This window comes from Eubalaena glacialis, chromosome 14, assembly GCF_028564815.1.
Source record: "Eubalaena glacialis isolate mEubGla1 chromosome 14, mEubGla1.1.hap2.+ XY, whole genome shotgun sequence".
NCBI classification, from domain to species: Eukaryota; Metazoa; Chordata; class Mammalia; order Artiodactyla; family Balaenidae; genus Eubalaena; species Eubalaena glacialis.
The window spans coordinates 11464426-11481759 of NC_083729.1; the positions used below are offsets into that span (position 1 = coordinate 11464426).

The 17334-nt window shown below is 37.8% G+C and overlaps 1 protein-coding gene across 4 annotated transcripts in view; it reads right to left on the reverse strand.

Moving 5' to 3' along the window:
- The window catches only part of NBAS (NBAS subunit of NRZ tethering complex), a 344585-nt gene that overhangs the window by 205585 nt on the left and 121666 nt on the right, over nucleotides 1–17334 (reverse strand). For all 4 annotated transcript variants that reach the window (XM_061168818.1, XM_061168819.1, XM_061168817.1 and 1 more), the window contains one exon: nucleotides 12372–12455. In XM_061168818.1, coding sequence (XP_061024801.1) covers nucleotides 12372–12455 — 84 coding nt within the window. The remainder of the gene's footprint in view (nucleotides 1–12371; nucleotides 12456–17334) is intronic.

Below are 17334 nucleotides of genomic sequence, written 5' to 3' on the forward strand. Positions count from 1 at the left end.
TGGTCATCCATGTACAATGCTTGGTGTCAGTCTATTTATCTCTTGTAAAAATTAAAAAAAAAGAAAGAAATAGGGGGAAAGGCCGTGTTCCATTAGGGATATTCATTCATCTAAAGTAAGTCAGTAAATGACAAGTGGTATAATTATTACTATTATAAGGAAATGGGCTTCAGAGTCAGAACTGAGGTGCAATTCCATCACTGAAAGCTGTGAAACCTTGCATAAATTAGTTAAAACTCGTCTAAGATTCATTTTACTCATATCAAAAATGGGAATAATACCATGCAAGAATATTCAAAATAATATAGATAAAGTACACAGAGAACGCTGTCTGGCCCGGAGCAGGTGCTTAATTTTTACTTACAGGTATTATTTTCATTGGAATTACTAGCAGTTATAATATATGACCAGACCCAAAGCTGACAAATATTTGGGTGTTTAATCAACATGACTTAGACAACCTACTGTGCTTACAGTTGGTAGTCCTTTATTTAACTAGACTCAAAACCGTCATTAACATTCTGACCAGTGATTCTTCCCCATCACTGCCACATAAAAGTCACATCCCTTCCCCTGAAATCTTCCCATTTCCGGGGAAAAATACCCATAAGCAACTCTGAGTTCCTTTGATACTTTTTTCAGTCCATATCTATTTCCCTCTCAGCACTGTTTCACAGAATTTAACCATTTTCTCCTTCTAGAAACATGCTTGTCTTTCGTTCCAGCATGTCATACTGTCATGCCATACTGTCAAGCTATACACGTCCCGTCTTTCTAGCTGCTCCTTTTCAGTCATCTTTGCTAGAATATCCTCCTCCAGCTGACCATTAAATACTAGCTCTTCCAAATTCTCCAGCTCTCCTGTCTTCTCACTCTACTCTCTCTAGGTCTCCCCTTCAATGCTACAATATAAATTGACCACCATATTTTTACGCCTAACCCAGACTTCACTTGAAAGCTCCAAAATCGTCCTTCTATATGCTCTTAGATGTTTCTCAGGAATTTCAAATGCAACAAGATCAAAACTGAATTCACGATATCTCGAGGTAATACAGCTACCCTTTATAAAACAGAAACATGATTATATCATCCCCACGCCTCCTTTTATAGCTTGTCATCTGCCTTAAAATATTCTAGCCTCACCTTGATTCCAATGTCACTTTTGTCCTGTATACTTCAACAATCCAGGTCTTATTTTCAGTCCTTAAAGGGGACCTCGCCTTGAGCCTTTCAAATGGTCTTCCCTCTGCTTGGAACACTCCCTCTCCTCATTTGCCAAACTCACCCTCTGCTAAGCTAAATCCTATTCATCCTTCAAGTCTCAGATTTCATACCACTTCCCAGGGAAAACCCTCCTTGACCTCCACCAAGTTTAGATCTCCCTATTATGTGCTCCCAGTGGCCCCTGCACTTCTCTTTCAAAACACGCATCACAGTAGTAATTTAGAGCAGCAGCATCTTTCCTGCTAGATTATATACTTCATGAGTACAGAGACTGAATGTTTTTCTTCCTTCAGTATTTTTTTTTTTTAAAATGATGGTGATAACTCCCAGCATTTTTTTTTTTTTTTTTAATTTATTTTTGGCTGTGTTGGGTCTTCGTTTCTGTGCGAGGGCTTTCTCTAGTTGTGGCAAGCGGGGACCACTCTTCATCGCGATGCGTGGGCCTCTCACTATCGCGGCCTCTCTTGTTGTGGAGCACAGGCTCCAGACGCACAGGCTCAGTAGTTGTGGCTCACAGGCCCAGTTGCTCCGCGGCATGTGGGATCTTCCCAGACCAGGGCTCGAACCCGTGTCCCCTGAATTGGCAGGCAGATCCTCAACCACTGCGCCACCAGGGAAGCCCCCTTCAGTATTCTTGAATCTAGCAGAGGACAGAATTAATTACAGTAGACCCTTGAACAACATGGGTTTGAACAGTGTGGGTTCACTCACATACAGGTTTTTTTTAATAGTAAATACCGTAGTACTACGCCATCTGTGGGTGGCTGAATCCACGGATGGGGAACCACGGCTATGGAGGGAGGGCCGATTATAAATTATAGGCAAACGTTTGAGTTCAGAGAGGATCGGCACCCCTAACCCCTGCGTTGTTCAAGGGTCAACTGTAAATGAAAAAGCCACGAGATACCCTATAACCACCCTTGTAGATACAGAGAACAGACTGGTGGTTGCCAGACATAGGGGTACAGGGTGGGAGTAATCGTTGGGGGAGGTGGGGGAGGCAATAAAATGAATGGATTAAAAAAAGAAATGTCCTGGGAAAATTTGTATCATCTTCAAAAGCATCTTTTCTTCTGTCAAACTTTTCCTAGCTTTTCATTTTTATAGTTTTAGGAGTTCCAGCACAGCAAGTTTTGCTTACAACTTAGCTTGCTGTGCTTGGTCTGAGAAGAAATGCCCTTATTCCTTTCATCTCCTTGTTAGAATCATAAAAAGGCACAGGTTAAGGAGAACCGGGAAGCATCAGGTGAATGGAACAGGGCTGCTCTGTCAAAAGCACCATCTTAAACTGAGAGAACTGTGGGCAACAGGATCACACACCTTCCCTCCGCCATATCCACTGGCATCAACCTCCCATCTTTTCCAACTTATATCCATCTTCTATCTCTCATTACAACTGGTAATTGTGGACTTCTAGTTAAATAGGGCTGATACATACCATGCATTAAGCTCCACTTTTTCCTGAAACTCTACTGAAATGACAGTAGAAGATTTTTAAAGGGGAGAGGGGGTCACATAAACACTCAAGGAGGAACAGAGTATATGGAGTAAAAAGAAACTAAACCATTATCTTCCACTGAAGCAAGTCCACAGATAACGGCCAGAACTAAAAAATTCAAGGGGTAGCTATACAATTATGTTACTCAGAGACTGGAGTAAGTATCAGAACAATCCTTTAAACGAAGTAAAAGTAGTTACTCCTGGAGAGCAGGATATAAGGAAGGGGAACAAAGGAGTATGGGTTTTGGTTGTTGCTTTTTTTTTTTTTTGAACAAGATTTGCAGAAAATTTTAAATCTTTAATCTATTTGCAACTACATACAACTTTAATAAAAAATTTCAAAAAATAATTTTTTAAAAGCAAATAATAGCAAAAACACAGCAGGACATTCAATGGCTATTACAATAAAAGCCATCAGAGAGAAAAAGGTAACTAAGAGTTACATATTCCATTAACTCAGATATCAAAAGTGAAAGATACAAAATGAAGGGAAACTGCCAACATTAGTGCCAACATGAAGAAAGCTTCCAAATTTCACTTGCAGGAAAGCTCCCAAACTCATTCTATGAGGCCACCATTATCCTGATACAAAAACCAGACAAAGATACCACTAAAAAAGAAAATTACAGGCCAATAACACTGATGAACATAGACGCAAAAATCCTCAACAAAATACTAGCAATTCAAATCCAACAATACATTAAAAGGATCATACACCATGATCAAGTGGGATTTATCCCAGGGATGCAAGGATTTTTCAATATCTGCAAATCAATCAGCCTAATACACCACATCAACAAATTGAAGAATAAAAACCATGTGATCATCTCAATAGATGCAGAAAAGATTTTTGACAAAATTCAACAATCATTTATAATAAAAACTCTCCAGAAAGTGGGCACAGAGGGAACCTACCTCAACATAATAAAGGCCATATACAACAAACCTACAGCTAGCATCATACTCAATGGTGAAAAGCTGAAAGCATTTCCTCTAAGATAAGGAACAAGACAAGGATGCCCACTCTCACGACTTTTATTCAACATAGTTTTGGAAGTCCTAACTATGGCAATGAGAGGAAAAAAGAAATAAAAGGAATCCAAGTTGGAAAAGAAGAAGTTAAACTGTCACTGTTTGCAGATGACATGATACTATACATAGAAAATCCCTAACTCTGCCAGAAAACTACTAGAGCTCATCAATGAATTTGGTAAAGCTGCAGGCTACAAAATTAACGCACAGCAGTCTCTTGCATTCCTATAAACTAACAATGAAAAATCAGAAAGAGAAATTAAGGAAACACTCCCATTTACCATTGCAACAAAAAGAATAAAATACCTAGGAATAAACCTACCTAAGGAGACAAAAGACCTGTACTCCAAAAACTATAAGACGCTAATGAAAGAAATCGAAGAAGACACAAACAGATGGAAAGATATACCATGTTCTTGGAATGGAAGAATAAATATTGTCAAAATGACTATACTACCGAAGGCAATCTACAGATTCACTGCAATTCCTATCAAATTACCAATGGCATTTTTCACAGAACTAGAACAAAAAAATCTTAAAATTTGTATGGAGACACAAAATACTCCAAATAGCCAAAGGAATCTTGAGAAAGAAAAATGGAGCTGGAGGAATCAGGCTCCCTGACTTCAGACTATACTACAAAGCTATAGTCATCAAAATAGTATGGTACTGGCACAAAAATAGAACTATAGATCAATGGAACAGGGTAGAAAGCTCAGAAATAAACCCAGGCACCTGTGGTCAATTAATCTACGACAGAGGAGGCAAGACTATAGAATGGTGGAAAGACAGTCTCTTCAACAAATGGTGCTGGGAAAACTGGACAGCTACATGTGAAAAAATGAAATTAGATCATTCTTTAACACCATACACAAAAATAAGCTCAAAAGTGGATTAAGGACCTAAATGTGAGACCAGACACTATAAAACTCCCAGAGGAAAACATAGGCAGAACACTCTCTGACATAAATCACAGCAATATCTTTTCTGATCTGTCTCCCAGAGTAATGGAAATAAAAACAAAAATAAACAAATGGGACCTAATTAAACTCAAAAGCTTTTGCACAGCAAAGGAAACCATAAACAAAATGAAAAGACAACCCACAGATTGGGAGAAAATATTTGCAAATGATGTGACCAAGAACACATTAGTCTCCAAAATCTACAAACAGCTCATGCGGCTTAATCACATCAAAATAAACTACCCAATCAAAAACTGGGCAGAAGATCTAAATAGACATTTTTCCAAGGAAGACATAGAGATGGCCAAGAGGCACATGAAAAGATGTTCAACATTGCTAACGAGTAGAGAAATGCAAATCAAAACTACAATGATATATCACCTCACACCAGTCAAAATGGCTATCATCAAAAAATCCACAAACAGTAAATGCTGAGGAGGGTGTGGAGAGAAGGGAACTCTCCTACACCGTTGGTGAGAATGTAAATTGGTACAGCCACTATGGAGAACAGTATGGAGGTTCCTTAAAACCCTAAAACTAGAGCTACCATATGACCCTGCAATCCCATTCCTGGGCATATATCTGGAGAAAAACATGGTCCAAAAGGATGCATGCACCCCAGTGTTCATTGCAGCACTGTTTACAATAGCCAAGACATGGAAGTAACCTAAATGTCCATCGACAGAGGAATGCATAAAGAAGATGTGGTACATATATACAATGGAATATTACTCAGCCATAAAAAAGAATGAAATAATGTCATTTGCAGCAACATGGATGGACCTAGAGATTGTCATACTGAGTGAAGTAAGTCAGACAGAGAAAGAGAAATAACGTATGATTATATGTGGAATCTAAAAAGAAATGATACAAATGAATGTATTTACATAACAGAAACAGACTCACAGACTTAGAGAATGAACTTATGGTTACAGTGGGGAGGAAGGGTGGGATTGACATGTACACACTGCTATATTTAAAAAGGATAACCAACAAGGACCTACTGTGTAGCACAGGGAACTCTGCTCATTGTTATGTGGCAGCCTGGCTGGGAGGGGAGTCTGGGGGAGAATGGATACATGTATATGTATGGCTGAGTTGCTTTGCTGTGCACCTGAAACTATCACAACATTGTTAATCGGCTCTACTCCAATATAAAATAAAAAGTTAAAAAAATTTTTCACTTGCAATGACCATACTACTGGTTAGGGCTTTTATTTAACATTTATCAGACAGATAGTTCATACACACAGTTTTTTAAAAATCCAAAGGCATAAGATGATTCATACCAAATGTAAAACGAGCAGGGAGTATTCACCTGACTTTGAGGAGTGCGGGGTAAAGGGATTCCAATGCTCCTCATCAGGAATTTCAGCCCCACACCTCATCTCCCACCCCCTTCTGTGGGACCTGATGCCTCCATGTTCTGAGGCTTTCCATGGTTAAGTCTTATAAAAGTGAAGATTAAAACTGAATCAAGGAGGGAGGGGCAAGATGGCGGAAGAGTAAGACGCGGAGATCACCTTCCTCCCCACAGATACATGAGAAATACATCTACACGTGGAACTGCTCCTACAGAACACCCACTGAACGCTGGCAGAAGACGTCAGACCTCCCAAAAGGCTCTTGGTGCTCCAGCCAGGCATCAGGGCTGTGCCTCTGAGGTGGGAGAGCCAACTTCAGGACACTGGTCCACAAGAGACCTCCCAGCCCCACGTAATACCAAACGGCGAAAATCTCTCAGAGATCTCCATCTCAACATCAAGACCCAGCTTCACTCAACGACCAGCAAGCTACAGTGCTGGACACCCTATGCCAAAAAACTAGCAAGACAGGAACACAGCCCCATCCATTAACAGAGAGGCTGCCTAAAATCATAATAAGGCCACAGACACCCCAAAACACACCACCAGACGTGGACGAGCCCACCAGAAAGACAACATCCAGCCTCATCCACCAGAACACAGGCACTAGTTCCCTCCACCAAGAAACCTACACAACCCACTGAACCAACCTTAGCCACTGGGGACAGATACCAAAAACAACGGGAACTACGAACCTGCAGCCTGTGAAAAGGAGACCCCAAACACAGTAAGATAAGCAAAATGAGAAGACAGAAAAACACACAGCAGATGAAGGAGCAGGGTCAAAACACACCAGACCTAACAAATGAAGAGGAAATAGGTAGTCTACCTGAAAAAGAATTCAGAATAATGATAGTAAGGATGATCCAAAATCTTGGAAATAGAATAGACAAAATGCAAGAAACATTTAACAAGGATGTAGAAGAACTAAAGAGGAACCAAGCAACGATGAAAAGCACAATAAATGAAATTAAAAATACTCTAGATGGGATCAATAGCAGAATAACTGAGGCAGAAGAACGGATAAGTGACCTGGAAGATAAAATGGTGGAAATAACTACTGCAGAGCAGAATAAAGAAAAAAGAATGAAAAGAACTGAGGACAGTCTCAGAGACCTCTGGGACAACATTAAACGCACCAACATTCGAATTATAGGGGTCCCAGAAGAAGAAGAGAAAAAGAAAGGGACTGAGAAAATATTTGAAGAGATTATAGTTGAAAACTTCCCTAATATGGGAAAGGAAATAGTTAATCAAGTCCTGGAAGCACAGAGAGTCCCATACAGGATAAATCCAAGGAGAAACACACCAAGACACATATTAATCAAACTATCAAAAATTAAATATAAAGAAAACATATTAAAAGCAGCAAGGGAAAAACAACAAATAACACACAAGGGTATCCCCATAAGGTTAACAGCTGATCTTTCAGCAGAAACTCTGCAAGCCAGAAGGGAGTGGCAGGATATACTTAAAGTGATGAAGGAGAAAAACCTACAACCAAGATTACTCTACCCAGCAAGGATCTCATTCAGATTTGATGGAGAAATTAAAACCTTTACAGACAAGCAAAAGCTGAGAGAGTTCAGCACCACCAAACCAGCTTTACAACAAATGCTAAAGGAACTTCTCTAGGCAAGAAACACAAGAGAAGGAAAACACCTACAATAACAAACCCAAAACATTTAAGAAAATGGGAATAGGAACATACGTATCGATAATTACCTTAAATGTAAATGGATTAAATGCTCCCACCAAAAGACACAGACTGGCTGAATGGATACAAAAACAAGACCCATATATATGCTGTCTACAAGAGACCCACTTCAGACCTAGAGACACATACAGACTGAAAGTGAGGGGATGGAAAAAGATATTCCATGCAAATGGAAATCAAAAGAAAGCTGGAGTAGCAATTCTCATATCAGACAAAATAGACTTTAAAGTAAAGACTATTACAAGAGACAAAGAAGGACACTATATAATGATCAAGGGATCGATCCAAGAGGAAGGTATAACAATTGTAAATATTTATGCACCCAACATAGGAGCACCTCAATACATAAGGCAAATACTAACAGCCATAAAAGGGGAAATCGACAGTAACACAATCATAGTAGGGGACTTTAACACCCCACTTTCACCAATGGACAGATCATCCAAAATGAAAATAAATAAGGAAACACAAGCTTTAAATGATACATTAAACAAGATGGACTTAATTGATATTTATAGGACATTCCACCCAAAAACAACAGAATACACATTTTTCTCAAGTGCTCATGGAACATTCTCCAGGATAGATCATATCTTGGGTCACAAATCAAGTCTTGGTAAATTTAAAAAAATTGAAATCGTATCAAGTATCTTTTCTGACCACAACACTATGAGACTAGATATCAATTACAGGAAAAGATCTGTAAAAAATACAAACACATGGAGGCTACACAATACACTACTTAATAACGAAGTGATCACTGAAGAAATCAAAGGGGAAATCAAAAAATACCTAGAAACAAATGACAATGGAGACACGACGATCCAAAACCTATGGGATGCAGCAAAAGCAGTTCTAAGAGGGAAGTTTATAGCAATACAAGCCTACCTCAAGAAACAGGAAACATCTCGAATAAACAACCTAACCTTGCACCTAAAGCAATTAGAGAAAGAAGAACAAAAAAACCCCAAAGCTAGCAGAAGGAAAGAAATCATAAAGATCAGATCAGAAATAAATGAAAAAGAAATGAAGGAAACAATAGCAAAAATCAATGAAACTAAAAGCTGGTTCTTTGAGAAGATAAACAAAATTGATAAACCATTAGCCAGACTCATCAAGAGAAAAAGGGAGAAGACTCAAATTAATAGAATTAGAAATGAAAAAGGAGAAGTAACCACTGACACTGCAGAAATACAAACGATCATGAGAGATTACTACAAGCAACTCTATGCCAATAAAATGGACAACCTGGAAGAAATGGACAGATTCTTAGAAATGCACAACCTGCCAAGACTGAACCAGGAAGAAATAGAAAATATGAACAGACCAATCACAACCACTGAAATTGAAACTGTGATTAAAAATCTTCCAACACACAAAAGCCCAGGACCAGATGGCTTCACAGGCGAATTCTATCAAACATTTAGAGAAGAGCTAACACCTATCCTTCTCAAACTCTTCCAAAATATTGCAGAGGGAGGAACACTCCCCAACTCATTCTACGAGGCCACCATCACCCTGATACCAAAACCAGACAAAGATGTCACAAAGAAAGAAAACTACAGGCCAATATCACTGATGAACATAGATGCAAAAATCCTCAACAAAATACTAGCAAACAGAATCCAACAGCACATTAAAAGGATTATACACCATGATCAAGTGGGGTTTATTCCAGGAATGCAAGGATTCTTCAATATACGCAAATCAATCAACGTGATACATCATATTAACAAATTGAAGGAGAAAAACCATATAATCATCTCAATAGATGCAGAGAAAGCTTTCGACAAAATTCAACACCCATTTATGATAAAAACCCTCCAGAAAGTAGGCATAGAGGGAACTTTCCTCAACATAATAAAGGCCGTATATGACAAACCCACAGCCAACATTGTCCTCAATGGTGAAAAACTGAAACCATTTCCACTAAGATCAGGAACAAGACAAGGTTGCCCACTCTCACCACTATTATTCAACATAGTTTTGGAAGTGTTAGCCACAGCAATCAGAGAAGAAAAAGAAATAAAAGGAATCCAAATCGGAAAAGAAGAAGTAAAGCTGTCACTGTTTGCAGATGACATGATACTATACATAGAGAATCCTAAAGATGCCACCAGAAAACTACTAGAGCTAATCAATGAATTTGGTAAAGTAGCAGGATACAAAATTAATGCACAGAAATCTCTTGCATTCCTGTATACTAATGATGAAAAATCTGAAAGTGAAATTAAGAAAACACTCCCGTTTACCATTGCAACAAAAAGAATAAAATATCTAGGAATAAACCTACCTAAGGAGACAAAAGACCTGTATGCAGAAAATTATAGGACACTGATGAAAGAAATTAAAGATGATACAAATAGATGGAGAGATATACCATGTTCTTGGATTGGAAGAATCAACATTGTGAAAATGACTCTGCTACCCAAAGCAATCTACAGATTCAATGCAATCCCTATCAAACTACCACTGGCATTTTTCACAGAACTAGAACAAAAAATTTCACAATTTGTATGGAAACACAAAAGACCCCGAATAGCCAAAGCAATCTTGAGAACGAAAAATGGAGCTGGAGGAATCAGGCTCCCTGACTTCAGACTATATTACAAAGCTACAGTAATCAAGACAGTTTGGTACTGGCACAAAAACAGAAATATAGATCAATGGAACAGGATAGAAAGCCCAGAGATAAGCCCACGCACATATGGTCACCTTATCTTTGATAAAGGAGGCAAGCATATACAGTGGAGAAAAGACAGCCTCTTCAATAAGTGGTGCTGGGAAAATTGGACAGGTACATGTAAAAGTATGAAATTAGAACACTCCCTGACACCATACACAAAAATAAACTCAAAATGGATTAAAGACCTAAGTGTAAGGCCAGACACTATCAAACTCTTAGAGGAAAACATAGGCAGAACACTCTATGACATAAATCACAGCAAGATCCTTTTTGACCCAGGTCCTAGAGAAATGGAAATAAAAACACAAATAAACAAATGGGACCTAATGAAACTTAAAAGCTTTTGCACAGCAAAGGAAACCATAAACAAGACCAAAAGACAACCCTCAGAATGGGAGAAAATATTTGCAAATGAAGCAACTGACAAAGGATTAATCTCCAAGATTTACAAGCAGCTCATGCAGCTCAATAACAAAAAAACAAACAACCCAATCCAAAAATGGGCAGAAGACCTAAATAGACATTTCTCCAAAGAAGATATACAGATTGCCAACAGACACATGAAAGAATGCTCAACATCATTAATCATTAGAGAAATGCAAATCAAAACTACAATGAGGTATCATCTCACACCGGTCAGAATGGCCATCATCAAAAAATCTAGAAACAATAAATGCTGGAGAGGGTGTGGAGAAAAGGGAACACTCTTGCACTGTTGGTGGGAATGTAAATTGATACAGCCACTATGGAGAACAGTATGGAGGTTCCTTAAAAAACTAAAAATAGAACTACCATACGACCCAGCAATCCCACTACTGGGCATATACCCTGAGAAAACCATAATTCAGAAAGAGTCATGTACCAAAATATTCATTGCAGCTCTATTTACAATAGCCAGGACATGGAAGCAACCTAGGTGTCCATCATCGGATGAATGGATAAAGAAGATGTGGCACATATATACAATGGAATATTACTCAGCCATAAAAAGAAATGAAATGGAGGTGTTTGTAATGAGGTGGATGGAGTTGGAGTCTGTCATACAGAGTGAAGTAAGTCAGAAAGAGAAAAAGAAATACAGTATGCTAACACATATATATGGAATCTAAGGGAAAAAAAAAAAAAAAAAAGGTCATGAAGAACCTAGTGGCAAGATGGGAATAAAGACACAGATCTACTAGAGAATGGACTTGAGGATATGGGGAGGAGGAGGGGTGAGATGTGACAGGGTGAGAGAGTGTCATGGACATATATACACTACCAAATGTAAAATAGATAGCTAGTGGGAAGCAGCCGCATAGCACAGGGAGATCAGCTCGGTGCTTTGTGACCACCTAGAGGGGTGGGATAGGGAGGGTGGGAGGGAGGGAGATGCAAGAGGGAAGAGATATGGGAACATATGTATATGTATAACTGATTCACTTTGTTATAAAGCAGAAGCTAACACACCATTGTAAAGCAATTATACTTCAATAAAGATGTTTAAAAATTAAAAAAAAAAAAAAAAATTTAAAAAAAAAAAAAAAAGAAATACAAAAAAAAAAAAAAAAAACTGAATCAAGAACAAAACTGCACACATATCATAAAAACAACTATGAAAAATATACCTGTATATGTCAAAGAGTAAAAAGGAATACCCCAAAATGAAAAGAGTTGTTATACAAGGACCACTTGTAGAATAATTCCTTTGGAGCATTTAACATTTTTCCATTAAAAGAACTTTTAACATACCTTGAGTAAAGTCAAGTTTTCAAAAAAACTTCACTCAAACTCTCAAGCAGGGCCACCATCAAATAAATGACCATCCACCAACACCACCTGCACAGGGCCTTCTATTCAGCCATCCCACAAAGAAATGAAGAGCTTTCACGCTGGCTCTTTCTTACCTGCACTCCAACTCCTCACACCAATCTTTATCTCGGTGTTTATGTTCATGCCAAGGAATGATCATCAAGGAGTCACCGTCATAACTTAAAATTAAAAAAAAAAAAAAGCATAAGTATTTAAAATACACATCACCTCAATGAGTGGCAACACAAGGAACGTGATGCAGAAGTAGCCCTATAACCTTAAACCAACAAGATTCCTGTTTATGGTATGGTAAGTGGTACATGATACATATCATATACAATACGTAAATAAAAAATACCAAATTGCTGATTTCTCTTTGATCGTAAAATGGTTCAAAAGAAAAGAAAAATTCAAAACAAAAAATTTGGAAAAAATCTAAAGGATGGTATGGATACGTTTTCACTCACACATTCTAAAATACTTATCGAAAGTCCGTATTTTATGTTCTTAATGCTCACATAAATGGTCCCTTGCCCTCAAAAAGCTTATAATCTAACTTCCTGTGATCACAGAAATGTCCTCTAACTGTGCTATCCAATACAGTAACCACTAAGCTACATGTACCTGTATTAACCACTTGAAATGTGACACTGATACGAAGAAAGAAACCTTAAATATTATTTAAATTTAATCAGTTTTATTTAAAATTTAAATAGCCACATGTGGCTGGTGGCTCCTATATTGGACAGCCTCGACCTAGAGGACAGGTAATATCCAGAGTGAAGAAATAGTTCTGCAGGTAAAAAAATATCACTAACAAATGACAGAAGGAGAGTCTTAAGAGGAAAAGACAAGTCTTCATTGGGTGGAATTAAGAATAAATTAAAAAGGAAGAGTGAGGTAAAGACAGTAAAGTAACACAGCAGAGCAATGTGCTCTGCACCAGGAGACAAGGGAAACATAAATGCATCCACCTGTTAACCAGCTACGCAGTCTTCCACACGTGACTTTCTAAAGTGAAGCACTTCAAACATTACCTCTAAAGTACCTTTTAGCCCTAATATTCCATAAATCCATGAAAACAACGGAAACATCCTGAATTAAGAATGAAGACAAAAATTCTAAAAACAAATTTCAATTGCCTTGCTTTTACAGTTCAATAAAACATCTTATCGCATATTTGAGGATCAACAGTAGCACTTCCTGAAATTTACCACAGCCCCAGAGAAAGGACTGCACTTTTGTACATTATGAGGTTGTTTTGCAATTTCTTATCTTACTAAGTTATGAAACATGCCTTGCACAAAAAATACTTCATAAGCGTTTAGAAATTATGTAAGTAAAGAGATTAGTCTTCACGTAAAATGGAACAGGAGACCACCGTGGGGGGGGGGTGGTTACAAGGAAAAGAGAAGCTAAAAAGATCTGGAAATGATCAGGGCTAATTCATCTACCAACAGCATCCCCTTTGAAGTCATTATCATTGGTGCAAAGTGTCCGAATTCAAAGTTCTCCATTAGATATTCACAATAAGAAATGTATTACGGGTGGGAGGGAGGGAGATGCAAGAGGGAAGAGATATGGGAACATATGTATATGTATAACTGATTCACTTTGTTATAAAGCAGAAACTAACACACCACTGTATAGCAATTATACTTCAATAAAGATGTTTAAAAAAAAAAAAATGTATTACATCATATTTTTAAAACACAGTATTTTACCTGCTTTTTAGCTAGCATGTAATGTCCTAGCAAACTATGTACCAGAGATACATTTTTGAAGGCCTGTGAGTTCACGGGTTAAACTGCAGAGTCATGCAGACGATTACAGTGTTCACTATGGGTGCCACTGTCACACTACTTCATTTGTCACCAAGTAAAAACTATTTTATTTTCTTCCACATCAGTAACTCATATTTTATCACAGATCACTGAAAAGTAGAAAAGATAACATTTGGATACAATGATGATAATAATGCTCACTCTTCCAACATGAAAATAAATTGTACCAATGAACTAAGGAACAAGGAAAAAAAATAACATACCAAACTATTCCTGCCTTTTCTAATTAAAGCAGACACGGTTCCACAAGCTACACAAAACGTTTTCCAAAAAATTAAGAAAAATGTTATCACAAGTTGAGATTTGTATCTTCTATACCAAGTATGTATTAGATACAAGGATTATTACTAAAATGATTAGTAAGGGTGTGGGTCTCTCAGCAAAATAACATTTATTTGGTATTTAAAGACTAGAAAATTGTAAAACTTTGTCAAGCTTCAGTAAACAGAAATGGGTAAGAAAACATGCCTATTTTTATCAAAACACACATTAAAGACAAGTTCTGCTCTGAGGCTCACTCCAAAAAGTAGGCCTAATAGAGTCCCAAGTTAATGATGCATTTTTGCTGCATTTTCAAGGCACAGCATAACTAAATGTTTCAACATGTTTCTAAATGTGCTGATCACCACTGATTCAATAAGAATACTAGTAGTAATATATCAGGAACGATCAGCAATAGCATAATCTTTAATATTTATTGATCTCTCACTACGGACCAGACAGGATGAAACGCTTGTAATATACAATACCTAATTTAGTCCTACCTAATGTAGGTGATATTATCTTCCTCGTATTATAATGAGAACACTGAGGCCCGGGTTAACTTGCCCCTCCTCATAAAGTCAATAAATGACAGAGCCAAGGATTCAAACACAGCTCAACAGTTAGAATCCAAAGCTTACCCTTCTGGCTAGTAGATGGCCACCAGGTTAGACAGAGGTACCAGTTAGATTGTGCACAGCAGGTAGAGGGCAATATGAACCTTCCCAAATTTTAATTCAGACGACCCAATAAGGACCTTTTACATGCATATCTGAAGGACACATTTAAACTGAAATATAAAACCAATCTCGACACCATTAGATCACTAGTACTAGTCTCATGAAACTAAATTCTACCAAATATGGCTTCATCATCAACACTTACATAAAAAGTAAATAAATTAATTAATTAAATAAAATAAAATAAACCTTTCTGCTCTTTGATTTTCTTCCAGGATGCTTCTACAAAGCAAATTATTTTCAAACAAATTTTAGGAGTTTAAAATGCTTGCTATAAAAACATAAGTTCTTTATCATGAATCAAATGATAGTGTTTAAGAAACAGACAGGACCTCTTCCCCAATCAGAATATAAATTTCTTTTCCTTTCTTTTTTTTTTTTTTTTAACATCTTTATTGGAGCATAATTGCTTTACAATGGTGTGTTAGTTTCTGCTTTATAACAAAGTGAATCAGCTATACATATACATATATCCCCATATCTCTTCCCTCTTACGTCTCCCTCCCTCCCACCCTCCCTATCCCACCCTTCTAGGTGGTCACAAAGCACCGAGCTGATGTCCCTGTGCTATGGAGCTGCTTCCCACTAGCTATCAGTTTTACATTTGGTAGTGTACATATGTCCATGCCACTCTCTCACTTTGTCCCAGCTTACCCTTCCCCCTGCCCGTGTCCTCAAGTCCATTCTCTAGTAGGTCTGGATCTTTATTCCCATCCTGCCCCTAGGTTCTTCATGACCAATTTTTTTTTTTTTTTTAGATTCCATATATATGTGTTAGCATATGGTATTTGTTTTTCTCTTTCTGACTTACTTCACTCTGTATGACAGACTCTAGGTCCATCCACCTCACTACAAATAACTCCATTTCGTTTCTTTTTATGGATGAGTAATATTCCATTGTATATATGTGCCACATCTTCTTTATCCATTCAACTGTCGATGGACACTTAGGTTGCTTCCATGTCCTGGCTATTGTAAATAGTGCTGCAGTGAACATTGTGGTACATGACTCTTTTTTTTTTTTTTTTTTTTTAATTTCCACCACCACCTCCCCTTCCTAGCTCTTTTTTTTTTTTTTAATTTATTTATTTATTTATTTATGGCTGTGTTGGGTCTTCGTTTCTGTGGGAGGGCTTTCTCTAGTTGTGGCAAGTGGGGGGCCACTCTTCATCGCGGTGCGCGGGCCTCTCACTGTCGCGGCCTCTCTTGTTGCGGAGCACAGGCTCCAGACGCGCAGGCTCAGTAGTTGTGGCTCACGGGCCCAGTTGCTCCGCAGCATGTGGGATCTTCCCAGACCAGGGCTCGAACATTGGCAGGCAGATTCTCAACCACTGCGCCACCAGGGAAGCCCCATGACTCTTTTTGAATTATGGTTTTCTCAGGGTATATGCCCAGTAGTGGGATTGCTGGGTCGCATGGTAGTTCTACTTTTAGTTTTTTAAGGAACCTCCATACTGTTCTCCATAGTGGCTGTATCAATTTACATTCCCACCAACAGTGCAAGAGGGTTCCCTTTTCTCCACACCCTCTCCAGCATTTATTGTTTGTACATTTTTTGATGATGGCCATTCTGACTGGTGTGAGGTGATATCTCATTGTAGCTTTGATTTGCATTTCTCTAATAATTAATGATGTTGAGCATTCTTTCATGAGTTTCCTAAGGGCAGAATTTTTGTTTGTTTTGTCTATTGCCATATCCTCAAACCTAAAATAGTGCCTGACATTTAGCAGACTCTAAAATAATGTGTCAACTGAGTTAATTAATTGACAGCACAACAAAGATTTTTTTAGAGTGATCTCACAAGTATCACAAAAATTCAAAATTGGAATAGAGCAATAAAAGGACTTAAAGATACATCAAGGAGGTATATTTACATGGAATCTGTAGATCTGACAGTGAGAACAAGAATACTTTCCTGATATAGATTATTATCCTGATGAAAGGGCAAGCTATACTGGTGATGGTATACATCTACAATCTAGATTATTTAACATGTTATGTTACACTTATGGGGGAAAAATGATTTCAGAATACATATTTTCCAAAATCTGACCATTTTTTACACTTCAAAATAATTGATTAGTTCTATCATTACCATCTTTAATATGCCCATATTTTGGCTACTTATTCTTTCATAAGGTAAACAGAATGATAGAATGCTTAATAAAATTCAGAGGAAAACGTTTTCATTAATTCTGTTCCCAACAAAAAT